Here is a 17,267-nt window from a genome sequence, read left to right as displayed (position 1 = left end):
GTGTTCCTCATTTGCAGTAAGTGGAATAGAATTACTAACTGTGCCTAAATGCCAGAAAAAACCCTTCTAAAAGTATGGCCTTAAATGGTGAACATTATTGGAAAATATCTAACAGTTCTAGATATTATTACAAATATGTGAAAGGAGCAGCAGAATTTACTCTTGAGGTAGGACTCAATTTATAAGGAGTTTACTCAGGAAATCTGCAATGACACCATGTTAGGTGGAGTTGCATACACTCTGCCAGGTAGGTTAATGTTTCAGAATGACTGATAAACTAAAGGAATGATCCAAAATCAATCAAACTAAATTCAGTAAAGTCTAATGCAAAGTCTTGCACTTAAAATGAAACAGTTGCATGCACAAATACAGACTGGAAGGACTGTGTAGGTTGCAGTACTTCAGTGAAGGACTAGGAACTTATAGTAGACCATAAACTGAGTGTAAGCAGACAGTATGCTCTTATTGCAAAACAGGCCAACATGCTGTATCTCAGGGGTGTTGTTTACTATTTTTATTAATTATTTGGACAATGGGATTGAGTGCACACTTAGCAAATTTGCAGATGGTAGCAAGTAGGGTGGAGTTGTAGACACTGGAGGTCAGGGCTGGGATCCAGAATGACCTAGATACACTAGAAAATGGTCTGAAATCAATCAGAAGAAATTCAGTAGGGATAAGTGCAGAGTCCTGCTTTAATAATAGAATAATTAATAACAGAATAATTGCTTGCACAAATACGGACTTGGGAATAGATTTCATAGACATTAGGGCTGGAAGGGACCTCGGAAGATCATCGAGTCCAGCCCCCCGCCCAAAGGGCAGGAAGTCAGCTGGGGTCATAGGAACCCAGCAAGATAAGCATCCAATTTGCTTTTGAAGATGTTCAATGTAGGTGCTTGAACCACCTCCGCTGGCAGACTGTTCCAGACCTTGGGGGCTCGGACAGTAAAGAAATTCAGTCTCGTAGTAGTTTACGACCATTCGACCTCGTCATCCCTTGGGGCGCTCTGGTGAACAAACTTTCCCCCGGATCCTGGTGGTCACCCCGATAAACTTACAGGTGGTCATCAGATCACCCCTGAGTCTACGCTTTTCCAGGCTAAAGAGCCCCATGGCTCTCAGCCTGTCGTTGTAAGGTCTGCTTTCCTGACCTCTGATCATAAGTGTGGCTCTTCTCTAGACTCTCTCAAGCTTCTCCACATCCTTTTTGAATTGTGGAGCCCAAAACTGGATGCAGTACTCCAGCTGCGGCCTCACCAAGGCTGAGTACAAGGGGAGAATGACGTCCCAGGATTTGCCTGAGAAGCATCTATGGATGCAAGCCAGCATTTTGGTCACTTTAGTAGCTGCATCATCGCACTGCAGGCTCATGTTCATAAATTGCAGGCTTATGTTCATATGAATGAGTGACTAGGCTGTAGTACTGCAGAGAAGGACTGGGGTTTACAGTAGGCCATAAGCTGGATATGAGCCAACAATGTGTTCTTGTTGCTAAAAAGGCCAACAGCATCCTGGATTGTATTAACAGGAGTGTCACTTGCAAATAAAGAGAAATGATGGGTGCCTACACGTGTAATTACCGCACTCCAGCAGACTCTAGTGTCTCATGTATTAGCATCCCTGCACTGAAAAATGGTGGGGGGAGGGGGGTACTTTAAAGCTTGTTCAATGAGCTTTAGCTCCCCCACCGCCATTTTCCAGTGATGAGATGCTGATACACAAGATGCTCTGGCCACTCGTGGAGCCACTGTCACTAAAGTACTCTTCCCTGCATCCCCCCTGCCACTCTCAGAGCATGTGTATAACAGCCCAGTGCTTCCCTGTTTATTGCTAGTGAGGCTGCTCGTGGAGTATGGTGCTTAGTTTTGTGCGCCATGCTTCAAGAAAGATATGGGCAGATTGAAAAGAGTCCATCAGAGAACAACAAAAATGATTAGAGGCTGGCTACCATAACTTATGAAGAAACACTGAAAGAACTATTTTAGTGCTATTTAAAAGGGCTAGAAAGTATTATTTAGTGCTAGAGAATAGAAGACTGAGGAGGGATTTGATAGAAGTCTTGAAATACCTAAAGGGCAATTATAAAGAGGATGGGGATGAGCTTTTCTCTGTAGCCATGGGGGACAGGACTAGAAGCAATGGGCTGAAGTTGCAGCAGAGGAAATTTACTTTGGTAATTTGGAGGAACTTTCTGACCATGAGGTTTTTCAAGCTTTGCAACAGGCTACCTACATCCCTGGAAATTTTCAAAAGCAGGTTGTGCAGACACTTGGCTGGCATGATTAGTCGGGAATGATCCTGCTCTGGACAGGAATCTGGATTAGATGACCTTGTAAAGTCTGTTCCAACCCTATTTTCCTATGATTCTGAAAAACAAAATGAATTCAGTCTATATTATTGAATGCTGCAATATCAATCTTCAGTTATCACAAATATTGTAGAACTAATGGTTTTACAATGGCTCCCCCATTTTTATGTGGTACTTTAAGTGAGCAACATATCCTAGCTGTACCCACTTTGGGTTTGGGGTTTTTTTCATCTTGTTCATCCTCTTTTAATACATTATTCATGATTCTTTTTCTGGATCTGCCCCCTTAAGTCACCAGTATTTCAGTCCCATATCCTCTGTACATCAAAAGATACGTCATGCTGCATGTTGGGTGCATCAGATGGTGCCACCCAAGCATAAGCAAAATGTCACCAAACAGAGAAAAATGATCTAAAGTTGTGGGACTGCCTGCTGAGCCTGCAAACCTGTTCATGTGTTCTGCTCCTGCAGACAGTAGGCACCGTGGCCGTGATGTCTGGATGTGACTTTTCTGATCAAATAAGTTTTTCGTTCAAGATAACAATTCACTTAAACCAATTAGGAACACGTGATTTTTGATGGCGTGTTTGGCAGGAGGGGATCTTAAGCAGCAGGATGGAATTTCTGGTGTGAAAATGGGAGTGAGACCCAGTGTTTAGTAGATTTATTTGGGAAAACCTAGCTTTAATTCCATGTTCTCTCTCTTTTACACCAGGGACTTGAATGTCATCATCCAAGACCCCTGTTGAGCACACTAACAACTGAACAGTAGTCATAGTTAGTTTGTCTCTTGACTGCCTGATTCTCAGTCATCTAACAGCTTGTGATATAGTTAATGTCTTGATTTTTGGTGCATATTTTTGTTGGGCTTTTTTTTTTTTAAATCTTTTTTCAGTATAGCAATGACACTTGAGTCGTAACGACACTAGCTGTATATTTACTATGCCATGTGTAAATTATCCAGCTATTTTTTAGGATTAGGATTTTGTGAGGTGATACATGTTTAATGAGAGAAATGACTAAACAAAGCTTATGTGCATGCTTAGTTTATTAGTATGTAAATATGAGGAATAGTCTATTACCAGAAATGTTAGTTTGTTAATCATGTTTTACAGACCTGTATTTTATACTAGTTAAAATGTTCCTGGTTTTATATTTGCAGTTTCCTGAATGTGGTTTCTATGGAATGTATGATAAAATCCTACTTTTCCGCCACGACCCTACCTCTGAAAATATTCTCCAGCTGGTGAAGTCAGCTACTGATATCCAAGAAGGAGACCTAGTAGAAGTTGTCTTGTCAGGTAAAGTGTAAGTTTTCTTTGTGCTTGTTGTCATGCTTTTGTAATTGAGAATACCCACAATATTTTGGCCAAGGTAAACATCTTACAGGGCAAATAGAAAACAAATTATAATCGAGCAAAAATGGAAAGAAGAAGCAGGAGGAAGGGAAAATTCCTGTGCATCATCTGTTCTGTGTATCTGTTTTATCCCACAGTAAGTGGAAGCTAAAGCAAGGTGATTTATCCATGACTGAAACAGCTGCTGAATTACTGTAGTTTATCTTTCACTTACCACAGGACAGAGCGGACACACAAAACAGGTGACCTGTATTAAGTTCCTACCTTCCCCACCTTTTAACTCCTAGTTTATATTTTTACATGTTTTTAATCTGTGTGCATTTTATGTTTAAATGTGCATTTACAGTAAATATCAAAAGAAGTATCTTTAAGAAATGCATATAGAAATGGTTCAAGTTAATCAAATAAACATTAATGGCACAAATGTATCAAGTGTGAGTGTGAGATATTTATACTGGTACTTTACAGGTAAATAAAAAGCATGAATTTAGCTTCACAGAACTTGTAACATGAAGTAGGTAGTAATAAAATGTAAAGATAACCAACACACAAAGTGGTCATGAAGGGAATGATGATAAAGCACAAAAAACTTCAAGTCATGTTGTAAAGTTGTAGAGGATTTTATAAATTCTGGTATTTTTAAATTACTTAGAAAAGACAAGCAGAAAGGAAAGGTCTATAATATACTTTCTTTAACTGAATAAATAAATCAACATCATTTTTAGTTTCTTTTCTTGACTCAACAGCTGCACTTACCCTCTTAGATTCTTATTTCCACTTGATATTTGGAAATTGTTTAAGCAAACCCCAGTTCATGATCTGATTCATTTTCAGGTAAAACTTCAAGTTGCATAAATTTAGTGTTGAGCAAAAGCTACCATACTGATTTTATGAGCTTGAGAAAATACATCTGGTATTTGATGTGCAGAGAATAGATTTGAATAAAGTTTAGTAAATTTGTCCCTTACAAATGGCCTCTAAATGGATAACAAATAAACAAACCAAAATAAAAACCCGCTGTCAATATTTACAAAAGTGAAAGCATATGGAAAACCTCTCTGCAGTTTCTTGCTATAAAAGATATTTAATATGAAATTACAATGGTTTTAGGGAAATGCATCTCCACGCAGCTGGTTATTTTATTTGTTTACATTTTAAAGTAAAATACAATCTATAAATCTTGTTCTAACAGGAGCAACCCCCTTCCCCCATTTGTCTATATACCCTTTGTTAATATGAAAGACATGATTTCAAGCAGTAAAATGCTCTACAATGACTGCCTAAGTTTCTTTGACCCTCTAAATAAAACATACAAATTGAAAATGTTATTTTTGTCACTTATCTCTCCTGACCTAACCTTAGACCTCCACTCATCTCACATCCCACAATGAACATGTTCTGTGTTGTTTGTCAGCACTCAATTCTTCATGCTTCTAAATACACATTTTAGGTGGGTTTTCTTACCTAAGAAAGTTTTACATAATCAAGCCATGTCTTATTCCATCCAGAATAGGGTAAAATAAGGAGCAGATGTCTAGGCACCAGATAAAAAGATGTTAAGGGAAATCTTAAGTAAGCTAAGGAAATATAGTTTAGATTAAAGTACTGCAAAGCAGATACATAACTGGTTGGATCACCATGCTCAAAGAATAGTCATCAATGGCTTGATGTCTAATTGGAAAGAGGTTTCAAGTGGGGTTCCCTAGAAGTCTGTTATTGTTTAGTATCTTGATTAATGATTTGAAAGACAAGACTGAGTGCATGTTTAACAGATTTGTAGGTGACTCTAAACTGCTTGAAGTTACAGACACTCTGAAAGGTAGGATTAGGATCCAGAATGACACCGATAAACTAGAGAAATCATCCAATATTAATCAAATGAAATTAATTAAGGAAAATGAAGTCCTGCACTTAGGACTGAATAGTCTCAAGCCCAAATGCAGACTGGGGGATGATAAGATAGACTGCAGTACTGAAGAAAATGGTTATTATAGTGGTTCACAAGCTGAATATGAGCCAAGAATGTGCTCCTGTTGCAAAAAAAGGCTAATAGCATACTGAGCTGTATTAATGGGAGCATCACTTTCAAATCAAGTGTAGTGATTTTCCCACTGTGTTTGGCACTGGTAAGGCCCAGTTTTGGATCGTGCATTTCAAGAAAGCTGTGGATAAATTAAAAAGAGTCCAGCAGAGAGCAGCAACATTATAAGAAGTCTGGGAACCATGAAAAGGCTTATTTACTTTGACGAAGAGGGGAATTTGATAATAGTTTTCAAATACCTGAAGGATGGTATATGGTAATAAGCTATTCTGTATGATTGTGGGGTACAGGACAGGAAACAACAGTTTTTAATGGCAACAAGTGACATCAAGACTGGATATTAGGAAGATGTAGCAGGGAGCCAGGTTTGTCGATATCAAGTGGAAATGCAAAGACGCATTTCTGAAAATGAAAAAAATATTGACAAATAGTAAAATTTCTATGGGGATGAAGTTAAGAGTTTTGGATTGCTGTTATACCAGTCCTCATGTATGCATCAGAATAGTGAACAACATCACCAAGTATGGAAAAGAGAATTGAAGCATCTAAGATGTGGTTCTTAAGGTGCATCTTGAAAGTATGTTGGACAAGTCACTCTTTAAATGAAGATATTTTGTTAAGAGCAGGCTGCAGGACAAAGCTGCTGATTAACATCAGAAAGACGCAGTTGGAGTTTCTTGGACAGGTTGAGGAAAGAGGAAATTGAAAGTCCAGTCATAACTGGAAAGATTGAAGGAAGGAGAGATCATGGAAGAAGGCAGAGGTTGACTTATGTCAAGTTTATCTAAATGGATGTATGTACCGACACTGGAAATTCTGTATGCCTCAAAGAGAAGGGATCTGTGGAAGACCATGGTCACCAAGGTCCTGTTTGAATATGGCACCTAGAGAGAGAGTTCAGGGGACTAGGTGAGAGACCCATAGGCTACAAGCACCAATTGTGAGGCTAGCTGCCCGGCAATAGGACAGTAGAACAGAGTCCTGCTTGAGCAGCAAGAGCAGTGCTGTGACAGCCAGAGTAGTATCGATAAGCTGCCCATTAGAGTTAAAGGGACAGCTAGAGTGGGGCTAGAGCCTCATCTGAACCAGGAGGGGCTGTGCTCCAAGGAGCTTAAAAGCCAGTATCTGGAGAGAGGAAAGAAAGAGGTGGGAACTGGGCTTCTACAAGGAAGGGAACAGTCAACAGGGGGAGCTGCCTGAGAAACCTGGGCAAACCCTAAATGCCCTGGAGGCAAGGTGAGAGCCCCACAGGAGAATGGTTGGCTAAATATTTGTTTAACCCCTAGTAGGGGGGAAGGTTTTGTTAATCAATTGCTTGTTTTTTCTGCTCAAGTTATACTGGTGGACCAGGAGTAAAGGGTGATGAGGAGGCTAAAGGAGATGCATGAGAGGAATACCATTGAGTCCTGCCAGGAGTAGAGGCACAAGCCACAGAGGTGCCCAAGGGGTATGTGCAGGTTTGAGACCTGCCAAGGGTCAGGGCTCAAAACATGGAAAGGTGGAAGCCAGGAGGGTTAAAGCTTGAGCCAGCAAAGGTGATAGTGATGGCCTGAAGCTGGTAGGGCTAGAGCTAGAGCCTGAGAGGTCAAAGCCAGGGCCAGGGGCCTGGAGCCTAATCTGGTGAAGCTGAGATCTAGTGCAGTGCACCTAGGATAAGTAGCCCAGCTAGAAAAAAGTGTTGGGAACTGGGAAGGTCGAGGCCCCAGTAAAGGTTTGGAGGGCTGAGGAGGCCTGACATTGTATTAGGAGCAAGCTGCCCATTGGAGTAATTAAGGGGTAAAATCTGCAAGGCATGGGCAAAAGGAGACCACAAGACAGCTGGAGTCCTAGAGCATGCACAGGATCAGGAGGGCCCTACCTACTGCCTGAGGGATAGGACAGGGACTGGCTGAGTCTGGGGAAGACCAGCTGGCCACAGAATAATAAGTGTTCACTCTGGGACCCTGGGGGCAGTCTCCTTTTTATAAACAAATAATTCCATCAAGGCATGGCAGATGAGGGAGAAAAGGGAGGTACCCAGGGAGAAGGTGGGCAGGAACCACATGGCAACCAGGAGGCATCATGGCTGCCTTTGGGGCATGATCATATCACAGAAGAGCTCTCTCACTATGAGGCTGATTAAACATTGGAACAGACTACCTAAAGAGTTTGTGGTGTCTCTGTCATTAGAAGTTATATAGACTAGGCTAATTTTGTCTAGGATGGCTTGGACAGGGTTGGTCTACTTTGAGCAGAAAGTTGGCCTCCTGAGGTCCCTTTCAGCTGTACTCTCCTATACTTCTGTGGTTCCTTTTTCAAGTAGGTTGTAGCCTGAGGCACAAAAGGGTAACCAGCAGATGAAATCCTGATATGCAATTTCCGTATTTTAAAAATTAATCAATAATAGCACTTTTGCATATGCTAAGAATGTGTGTTGTAGTAGTGGACTTAGGCTTCATGGAAGTATATTGTCAAGATAGATATAAAAGATATATGCTGCTTACTTGCTGCATTGAGTTAATTAGGGTATTGCAGATATAAAGGATAACGTGGATTAAGTAATGAAGATGAAAGGAAAAGAAGAAAATTAAGGGCATAGTTATGAATCTAGGTCATGACAAAAGATCAGAAGAGGCAACATAAAAATGTTCATAAAGTTGTCAGGATCCTGGAATTAAGAGCAGGCAGTTGAAGGAATTAAAAAAGTTAATGGAGGTCACAGTTGCCACAGAAGGAAACAACCCACATTTTGATGATTGGAATGTCAAGGGAATGATACATTTTTGAACTGTTGTAGATGAAGTTAATAGGATTTGGCAAAAGCCTGAACAAGAGAGAAAATTGGAGAGGTAATAATATTATGCCAAATTTTAAAGGTTTATATCTTAAATAGGCAGCTTGCTGAATCTTTCAAGACAAAAGGTGAAGTTGATATAAGGGTGTATTTCAAAGGGAGATAAGGAGCTTAATATTTACTATAGGATTTTCAAGACGGAGGTGCTACAGTGATAGGTTAGGGATAAAGAATGAAAAATTGGAGCCTGATTGATAGTAGATGAAGTTTTGGTCGAAAGAAAGATCTTTGAAGAATAAAACAAAATCCTGCTGGACACTGGCAAAAAGAAAGTGAGGATAATTCAAAATATTCTAAACCCTGCATGCATGCTGTCATACTGTTTTACCTTAGTGTTCTCATATGGCTTTCATATGAAATGCTCATCTTCATCCTTTGCTCAAGAAGGCAGAGAAGCAGGGTATTTAGTAAAGACATTCAGATTTAAAATATTTCTGCAAGTCAGTAAGTGCTTCCATATCAGGAAGCAAATTTTGCTCTTTGAAAACATCTTAGCTATCCCTATTTCCTGTTCTCCATTTGCTACAGATCATAATCACTACAGTTCAGTAAATCAGTAATAATGCTACAATCAGCCCAGAACTTAGTCTTTTATTTGGCCTGGTGCTTGCTCTCTTTTTGAAATGCAGACCACATAAAATTCTTTTCAGTTTTCCAAAATTAGAAAAGCAGCTGTTTGTATCTTAAGAAGCAACACTTGATGCAGTACTTTAAGACAGTAAAGGAGAACTGTATTATGGGAAAAAAAATATGCAGTTTTTTATACCTCCACTTCATTGGCAAAACCTCATGTCCTTTCATGACAGTGGCTGGTTATAAGTAACCCCACAGTATTTATATTAGTGGCATTAGGATATGTATAAGTGTTATATTTCTATTAACAGAGTTTTTAAATCCAAATATAAGGTTTTAGTTTGGTATACAGGTGTCCACAACACTTAGTCTAGTCTAAAAATGATGCACCCATGTCACGGGGCAGCGCCTAGGAGCGGCCGTGATCTCTCCTAGCACCCCCTACTGTGCCAAGTTGGTGTCAATGCACCCTCGTTCTCGCCTTCCACGTCTTTGATGTCATTAGTGTTATGGGAGGCTCCCTTTTCGACCCCTTGGACACGGTACCCCGACGTATCCCAGTCTGTGTCCCATCTTAGCTGACCCCGTACACTAAAGCCTTAAGGGCTACGCGTTGCTCCTACCACCCTGATACCATGCCCCAGCCTCGCAGATGTACCGGACGTTGTCTAGTCAGAATCCTACCCATGCCCTTGTGGGCACCCCTGGCTCCTCCCGGATTCCCTGGGCTCGACTTCCCCTGGCCCAGGCCCTCACTGGCTCTCTGGCCTCTTTCTCACTGGCCTGCGTCCTCACAAACACTCCCCGGCTGTTCCTTCCTTACAATTGCCCGCACTCCCCGCTGATGGTCTCTGGCCTCTCTCGTGACCGTGCCCACACCGGGGCTCTCTCTCCGTATCCTACCCACACTGGGGCCCTGCCTCACAATCAGGGCTCAGGTGGCCATAGCCATGCCTGGCCCCCAAATTCCCCTCTGTGGTCTTAGGCGAGCACCCTTGCTGGGGCTTCCCACCTGTGCACCCTCCCTGGGCTCCGCCCACACTAGGGCCTTTCTCCGTGCTTGGGGTTCAGGTGGCCATAGCCATACCTGGCCCCTAAATCCCCTCCTCGGGTCTACGACTCCCATGGGGCTCAAGCGGCATCGACCTTACCTGGCCCCCAATGCACTGTGCCCCTTCTCAGGGCTGGGGTCAGTGCACCCCTCAATGCTGTGCCCTCTCTAGCACCAGGGTCCCCACACCGCTGTGGAGCCCCATCTGAGGCCTCCTCCAACCCCTATTAGCCTCACCTGGTCCTCCGGTGTGATAACAAACAACAAATACAATAACACGAGCCAACCAGCTGTAACTCAAACTAAGCCTCCTGGCTAAAATGCAATCTATAAGCCACCTGGCTAATCATCATTCCACTCCCTACCAGGTTTTTCTTCACCCAGCATCTTTGAACCAAAGCTGCTCAGGCCATCGGGCTTCTCTACACTGCCTGCTAAGCAGAGCTTCTTCACTCTTGGATGTTAGCGGGGAACTACTTGCTTGGCCTCAGCGTAGGCTGTTTATATGGGCCAGGCCCTGCCCCCTTTCGGTTAGCTGACCAAACTGCAGTTGCCCTGGCAACCGGCACCTGTATCTTTTCCTAGGAGCAGGGCACTAAAGTGCCCTGTGACAACCCAGTAGAAAATTAAACCTTGTGCAACAATGTTTAACTCTAGCGAGGTAGGAGGGAGTTGAGTTTGATGAATGTTTGTGCACCAATCAGTAGAAACTCCCCAGCTATCCACTGGGCATCCCAGTATACATTGATTCCCTTCTCCTCCCCCTGCAAAGAGGGACAGCGGTCTGTGACTTGGCAAGATTCCACTGCTCCTGCTGAGCCACTGACCAAACCCCTTCTGTCAGCCCAGCCTCTCTCCACAGCCTGTGCAGCTGTTAATCTCCCTGACCCTGAGCACATGGCACAAAAGCCACTGGTCAGCACCCCTGGAATCATCAGCACACCCTGGGACAAGGCCTGGGCTTCAGACACAGGGCTTTGAAGTGCCATGTGAGGGAATGCTCTCCCCTCGCGACACTTCATGCTGGCACCTGGAACCCTGCATGTGCGGCTGTGGGTGCCAGCTCGAAGTGCTGTGGAGGGATAGATATTCTCCCCACCTGAGGCACTTTCAGCAATCTGCCTCTGCAGCCCCACACCTAGGGCTGTGGGCACTGAATTTGAAAGGCTGTATGGGGGAGAAACTCCCTCCTACAGGGCTCAAGAGCCCTGAGCTCTGGCCATGGTGGCAGGACTACAGGAATGCCACCACTGTGAATAGGGCTGGGGCTGTGGCCACGGTGGTGGATTTTCCTGTGCTGCAGCCCACAACCTAGTGAAAGCCAAGGCACAGACAGCCACAGCAGTCCTACAGGCAGAGCCCTGCTACTGACTTCCCCTTCCCACCAGAGATTGGCCCAACCCAGCCCCTGCTAGGAATACAGCCTCCACCCTGGCAGCTGTCACCCCATCATCATTACCTAACCTCACCCCACCAGCACTTGACCCTGATAAGATCTGCTTGGCCTGCACCGGAACTGAGCTTTTCCAGAAGGGTAAGGATTCATTGGGCTGCTGGAGGGAAATTGATTGGCTTGACAAGATGGTAGAAGAGGGAAAGAGGAAGTGTTGCGAGGAGGGTATGTCTCCTGGGACCACCAGCCATTCAGCCCTGACCTGTGCCCTAGGCTGTTGTTACCTGTCTCCAGGCAGAGTAGGAAGCCTGCAAAGCACTCTGAGATGTGTGCTCTAGAGCCCACTGACTGGGTGTCATTAGCAGCACTATCTGTCTGCAGAGTAAGCAGTTGGCAAGATGAACGCTTGTCCACTTTTCTATCAGTAGGGTTTTCAACTGCCTAAACTGAACTGCTTAACTTCTGTTGGTTCATTTGAGTGTTTGCAGGCACCCTTAGGGCCTTGTCATGCAGGACATTTATATGTTTTATCTGAGATTGTAGCAAGCATTTCCATGCTGTATTAAAAGTTAGAACGTGTTTTGAGCAGTCACATGGTAACGCTTACTATGATCTTATCCCACCTGTTGTCCCCACCAGCCAAAACACTGACCCCACTGGGTGCTGCAGCTTGCACGGCCTACTGTGGGAAAGTGCAACCCTCACTCCTGGCACCTGTGCCCTCCGTACTGCATGCCCAGTACTGCCCAGCTTGGAAGCACCTGCCCCTGGCAAGCCAGAGAAAGCTAGGTCTCTGCTGCTGGCAGTAAACAGAGGGTGGCATGGGAACCAAGCCTGAGAGTGGGTGCTGCTCCTGCTGCTGGAACCTGCCAGTGGTGGGAGGACCACAAACTGCTCATGTTATCTCTGGAGTGGTCCAACTGTACCTGAATAATTGCTACTTGATACAATCTGGAGATCTTTCTTCTGCAAAAAGTCATAACTGTACTATGATGAGCGCACTTAGCATGTGTTTTACTGCTGGAATGTGAAGATTCATGCACTTTAAGTGCAATTAAAACATCTTAAGTGTAACATCCAGCCCTTAATTTCTATGATTTCTATGTGACATAGCCCTCAGTCAAGCGAACAGAAGGAACACATGAAAAATGTGTGCAGCATCTAGGATCACTCTTGCATCCTCCAAACTCTCTCTTTACTGGCTCAGAGCCTGGAATTTTGAGTCCGACAGGTGATATCATAGAGTACTAATGTCCTCTTCTGTGCTCAACTAATCAGATTTCAATTAAGAAAAATCTCTGGAGTATGCTATTCTGTACTCCCTAAGTACTGAGTTTTATAGTTGCTGACAATATAGATCAGCTGTGTAGTCATCTATTTTTACTTATGACCAGCAGTAGCACTGTTATTGATCTCTGGTTAACTTTTGCTATTGATCTCATCATTTGATACCTGGGGCTCAGCTGTATAAGAAAAAAGCAAACAGAATATACCTGAGGAGTGGAATACTCTGAAGACAAGATAGTTCTCTCAATTACTCTTATCTTTTCTTTGCCTGCTCTCATGGTGGTACTGTTTTTTTTTTTCTGTCAGATCTCATCTTAGTTGTAAAAGACTCAGTTTACTATTCCTTACCAAGCAAAATGTTCAGTGAAGTTAAAGGAAATGGTAGTTCTGCATAAATAGTAATGCGGGACATTTTTAATGACATTTTTGTATATAACACATGTACTTGAATATAAGACAAGGTTTCCCCCACCAAATTGGCACAGGGAAAAAAGCCTCTTGCCTTTTAATTGCATACGAGGAAACCTCATTAAATACACTGTTTATCATTAAACTGCTGCCAAAAGCAGCACATGTTTGGGAATGGAAACCAACAACAAAACTGTCTAAACGCAGCCAGCACTGAACGTGACAATAAAACACAATAAAACACATGGCTCACGTTGGGTAAACATGCTGATAGGAACCTACCACAAGGTTACTGCAGCCCATTTGAATAAGATATATGGTAGTTCTTATGTGCAGTCCTTCTCACTGCTGACTCTTTTTCAAGTCATGGTAAGCTGCTACATTTTATACATTTCACCTTCCTCTTTACTCTCACAGCTGAGCCGTACCTTATTTTCCCATTTCCAATTACTCCTGTTTCTTCACCATTTCTTCCAATGCTGCTTGGCAAACATCACCAAATGGGACACCAAACAATTTACTCAGAATCCCTTTGTCACCCCCTCTCTCAACGTGGCACATATGATTAGTGTGGCCCTGCCCTCCATTAAGTGAAATTGGACCAGGTTGCCCTGTGCCTCATTTGTATATAATCTGCATACACCTGGTTCCAATCATGAGTGGGGGGCTGGTTAGCACATGGATCCTTTTTGGGGTATATCTGGAGTATACACACAGACTGAGTAGTTCAGAGCTGTGGGGTTACCATGGTTTGAAATGTTGACTCTGCTGGGGCCCAGCCCAATGAACTTTATAGTAAATCATGAAGATGGACCTATTGAATTCACAATTTTGCCAATTCCCACAAAATCCAAGCAATGCTTATGAAATCTGCCAAATCTGTGAAATTGTGGGGGGCGGGGGGACTTACTGAACATGGCAGCAGCTCACTGGGGTGGAGGAGGGGGAGACTGCCTGTTCAAAGGACTGCTGGAAAGATGGGTGCTGCTCCTACCTCTGATTGGGTGCAAGGGTTACCCATCATGTGGTTCACAAATCAGTGGTAAGGGGTGGGGCTGCATGACTTCAGTAGTGTGGGGTAGGGCTGCCCTCAGAACCAATCAATAGCAAGGGGTGGAGCCACTGGGGCCCCTCAGCCAATCAGAGGTGAAAGGGGGCCTGTTGCACTCTGCCCACAAAATGGCTGCCTGGGCCTGCAAAATTGTGGGGTAGCCTCCATGAATTAGGTAGGTCCTTAATTATGAGTCTTTTGGCTCTAGGCTAATACCATGCATAGTTTGTTTTGGAAGGGGAATCCAGGGAAAAGATGACAAAGTTGAGATGGAACATGCCAAAGTGTGTTTATGGAGTACCTATTCAATTTCAAATTTGGAGCAATTTCAAAAGAAGGTAATATGCATAATTTCTGACTAAACTAGGTGAATGAGTTCTATATGTAAATTGTTACAGCCATGTTTAATTTCAAAGTCATTGTTTTCAAATTTACTTCTAACTTCCATTGCTCAGGGACTGTGGGGTCTGATAAAGTAAGGAGATGGGAAGGGGCTGCTGGGGTTTGGGAAGTTGAGGGAAGCAGAGGATAAAGGCGCTACCTGAACCCCACCCCCCCCAAATTTTTTCCCTGCTATAGTAGTGATAAGGGGACAAATTTAAGGCAGACCTCCAACAGTTAGATACTATACCAGGAAAATTATAACAAACTTATAAATGTTCCATATATATAATCTAATTACTAGGAGGTTATCTTATAATCAGGGTTGTATTCTATTTGAGTAAATACAGTACATGTTTTCACTTCTAACAGTTTTAAATGAACTAAACATCACTATCCTCTACTGATTGGCTGCTGTAAGATTAGCTCCTGTTCCATTTTCTCTTTCTTTTTAGCAATAGTGTCTACAACACGCTAGCTCTCCTCTTTTTTCCTTAAGACAGCATGACTTCACTTCTTCTTCTGGAAGCCAAGAACAAGGGCTGTCATCACATTGACCTGTCATCATTCCATTTATTTCCAGCAACTATTCCATAACCTATAGTTTGTGAACTTCTAATTTATGTGGCTGTAATGATTGCTGCTCTTGTTATAATTAGTGTTAATTGCACTGTGTATGAGTGAAAATGCAGTTATATGTGACATAGTATGTGTTGTTTTACCCCTATTATGGCTGTAGTGTTAGTAAGGCTTTCAAAGGAAGATAAAAGTAATCAGTGTTGGCTTTACTTTAGAAGCAGCAGCTTAAGTACTTTGAAAATCTATGCATTCATTGTGGAGTTAATTCTGTTTTCACCATCCATATCTGCATCTGTATCAGCTCTTTGAAAACAATGGCTAAATGACATTGTTCAGTCACAGCAAGTTTGGAGCCAACAGAAAACTATTATAAGAGAGCAAATATCAATCATTCATTGGCTACTTAATTTGAATTTAAGCTACTTTTGTTACAGATTTACCAAGAATAGCTTAATTACGACAAAATATGCTAACCATTACCTATTTGATGCTGAGATGCAAATTGGTTTATAAGCAATTTAATTCTGCTTTAGATTTCTTAGTTTCTAGATTTTATCTGCATTGCTATTTAATATTTTATATAGTCTTAATAATTAGAATCTAAATTTGGAGTTGGCTTGCGAAACATAAACGGCTCTGATGGGATTGACTGTTTCACGTGATGAATGTAAAAAGGAATCTTATTAGACAATGTAACTATAGTTTAGCAACGAAACCAAGCTTTGAAAATAACAGTGGTATGTCTGTTTGGAAAAGATTAAAGCAGTACATTTACACAGCCTATTCTATGGAATTAGCAACCCTATACTTTCTCTCTTTTCATACTCCTGCATTTAAAGGTTTGGGGGCCAGATAAGGTTATGAGGTGATAATGATACTAAATGGGACACTTTCATAAAGTTTCACATAACTTTTCAACATTTGATAACATTTATTTTCAGTCTGTTTTATTACCTTAAAATTCTGCCCTGGAGGGGCTGATGGATAAAATGGAGCAGTTCTGACTGCAGATGGATCTCATTTGCACAAATCTTTCTGGCCAGAGAACAGACTTAGTAAGAGCTTGTTCACTTATTAATTTGTGCTGCTGAGTGTAAGAAAGCTTAGGGTACAGGGAGAAGGAATATAGTCACATGAGCATGCTGTCTCAGGGAGATGGGCTGCAGGTCATCATAGGTCAGGAGTGGGCAAAATATGGCCCATGGGCTGAATTTGGCCCACTAGGCCATTCTATCCAGCCTGCAGGCCCATAAAAAATTTAGAAAATTAGTATATATCTAGTCCTGGCTGCTTATCAAAGATGACAGGAGCCACGGGTAGTAGAACCGAAGGGAAGCAGGCAGCAGAACTCAGCAGCGAGGCCCACCTGGCCCAGCCCCATCCCACCTCTGCCCCCATAACTGGGATCATGGGGCTGTTCCTGCCTCCCTGCACTGGAGAAGGAAACTCAGATAAGAACATGGGGGGGAAGGAGGGAGGCAGGGGAGGACTGAGGGCGATCATCCCAATTGTTGGGGCTGGGAGCAACTGGCAGCAGGCAGAAAAGTAGGGAAATGGCAGCTAAAGGCAGGGGGCAGTGGCAGTGTGGGAGCACAGTGACAGCTGGGTGGGAGCATGGGGCCCGCGTGGGTGTCCTGGGGCCAACACTGGCAGAGCCCAGAATGGGGTGGCAGGAGCACAGGGTCCCTGCTCCCCCTCCAGTGCAGCTGGTGCTAGACCCTATGCTCCTGCTGCCCTGCTCTGGGCCCCACTGATCCTGGCCCGGGGACACTGGCATGGGCCCTGCACTCCCACCCAGCTATCGCTGTGCTCCCATGCACCTATGGGGTGCCACTCCCCCCGCCACCACCTGTATTTGCTATTTCCCTGCTTTTCTTCCCTTTGCTAGCTGATCCAGCACCACATGACTCCCAGCTGCCCTCAGGAGCACGGGACCTGCGCCAGTACCCTGGAGTCAGCAGCAGGGGTGTGTGTGTGTGCAGGGAGGGAGGAACAGAGTGT

At 43.3% G+C, this 17,267-nt stretch overlaps 1 protein-coding gene across 4 annotated transcripts in view; it reads left to right on the top strand.

The window, feature by feature from the left end:
- PRKD1 (protein kinase D1) overlaps positions 1-17,267 on the top strand; it is a 277,704-nt gene that overhangs the window by 144,172 nt on the left and 116,265 nt on the right. For all 4 annotated transcript variants that reach the window (XR_016440336.1, XM_090033538.1, XM_090033536.1 and 1 more), the window contains exon 2: positions 3,474-3,612. Coding sequence is in view for 3 of the 4 variants with exons in the window: in XM_090033538.1 (XP_089889664.1) it covers positions 3,474-3,612 (139 nt within the window). In the remaining variant the exon portion in view is untranslated. The remainder of the gene's footprint in view (positions 1-3,473; positions 3,613-17,267) is intronic.

The sequence above is a fragment of the Crocodylus siamensis genome, chromosome 2 (genome assembly GCF_052110815.1).
Source record: "Crocodylus siamensis isolate JL-2025a chromosome 2, ASM5211081v1, whole genome shotgun sequence".
NCBI classification, from domain to species: domain Eukaryota; kingdom Metazoa; phylum Chordata; order Crocodylia; family Crocodylidae; genus Crocodylus; species Crocodylus siamensis.
Note: the sequence above shows the minus strand (reverse complement) of the source record. Positions and strands in the feature narration are given on the sequence as shown.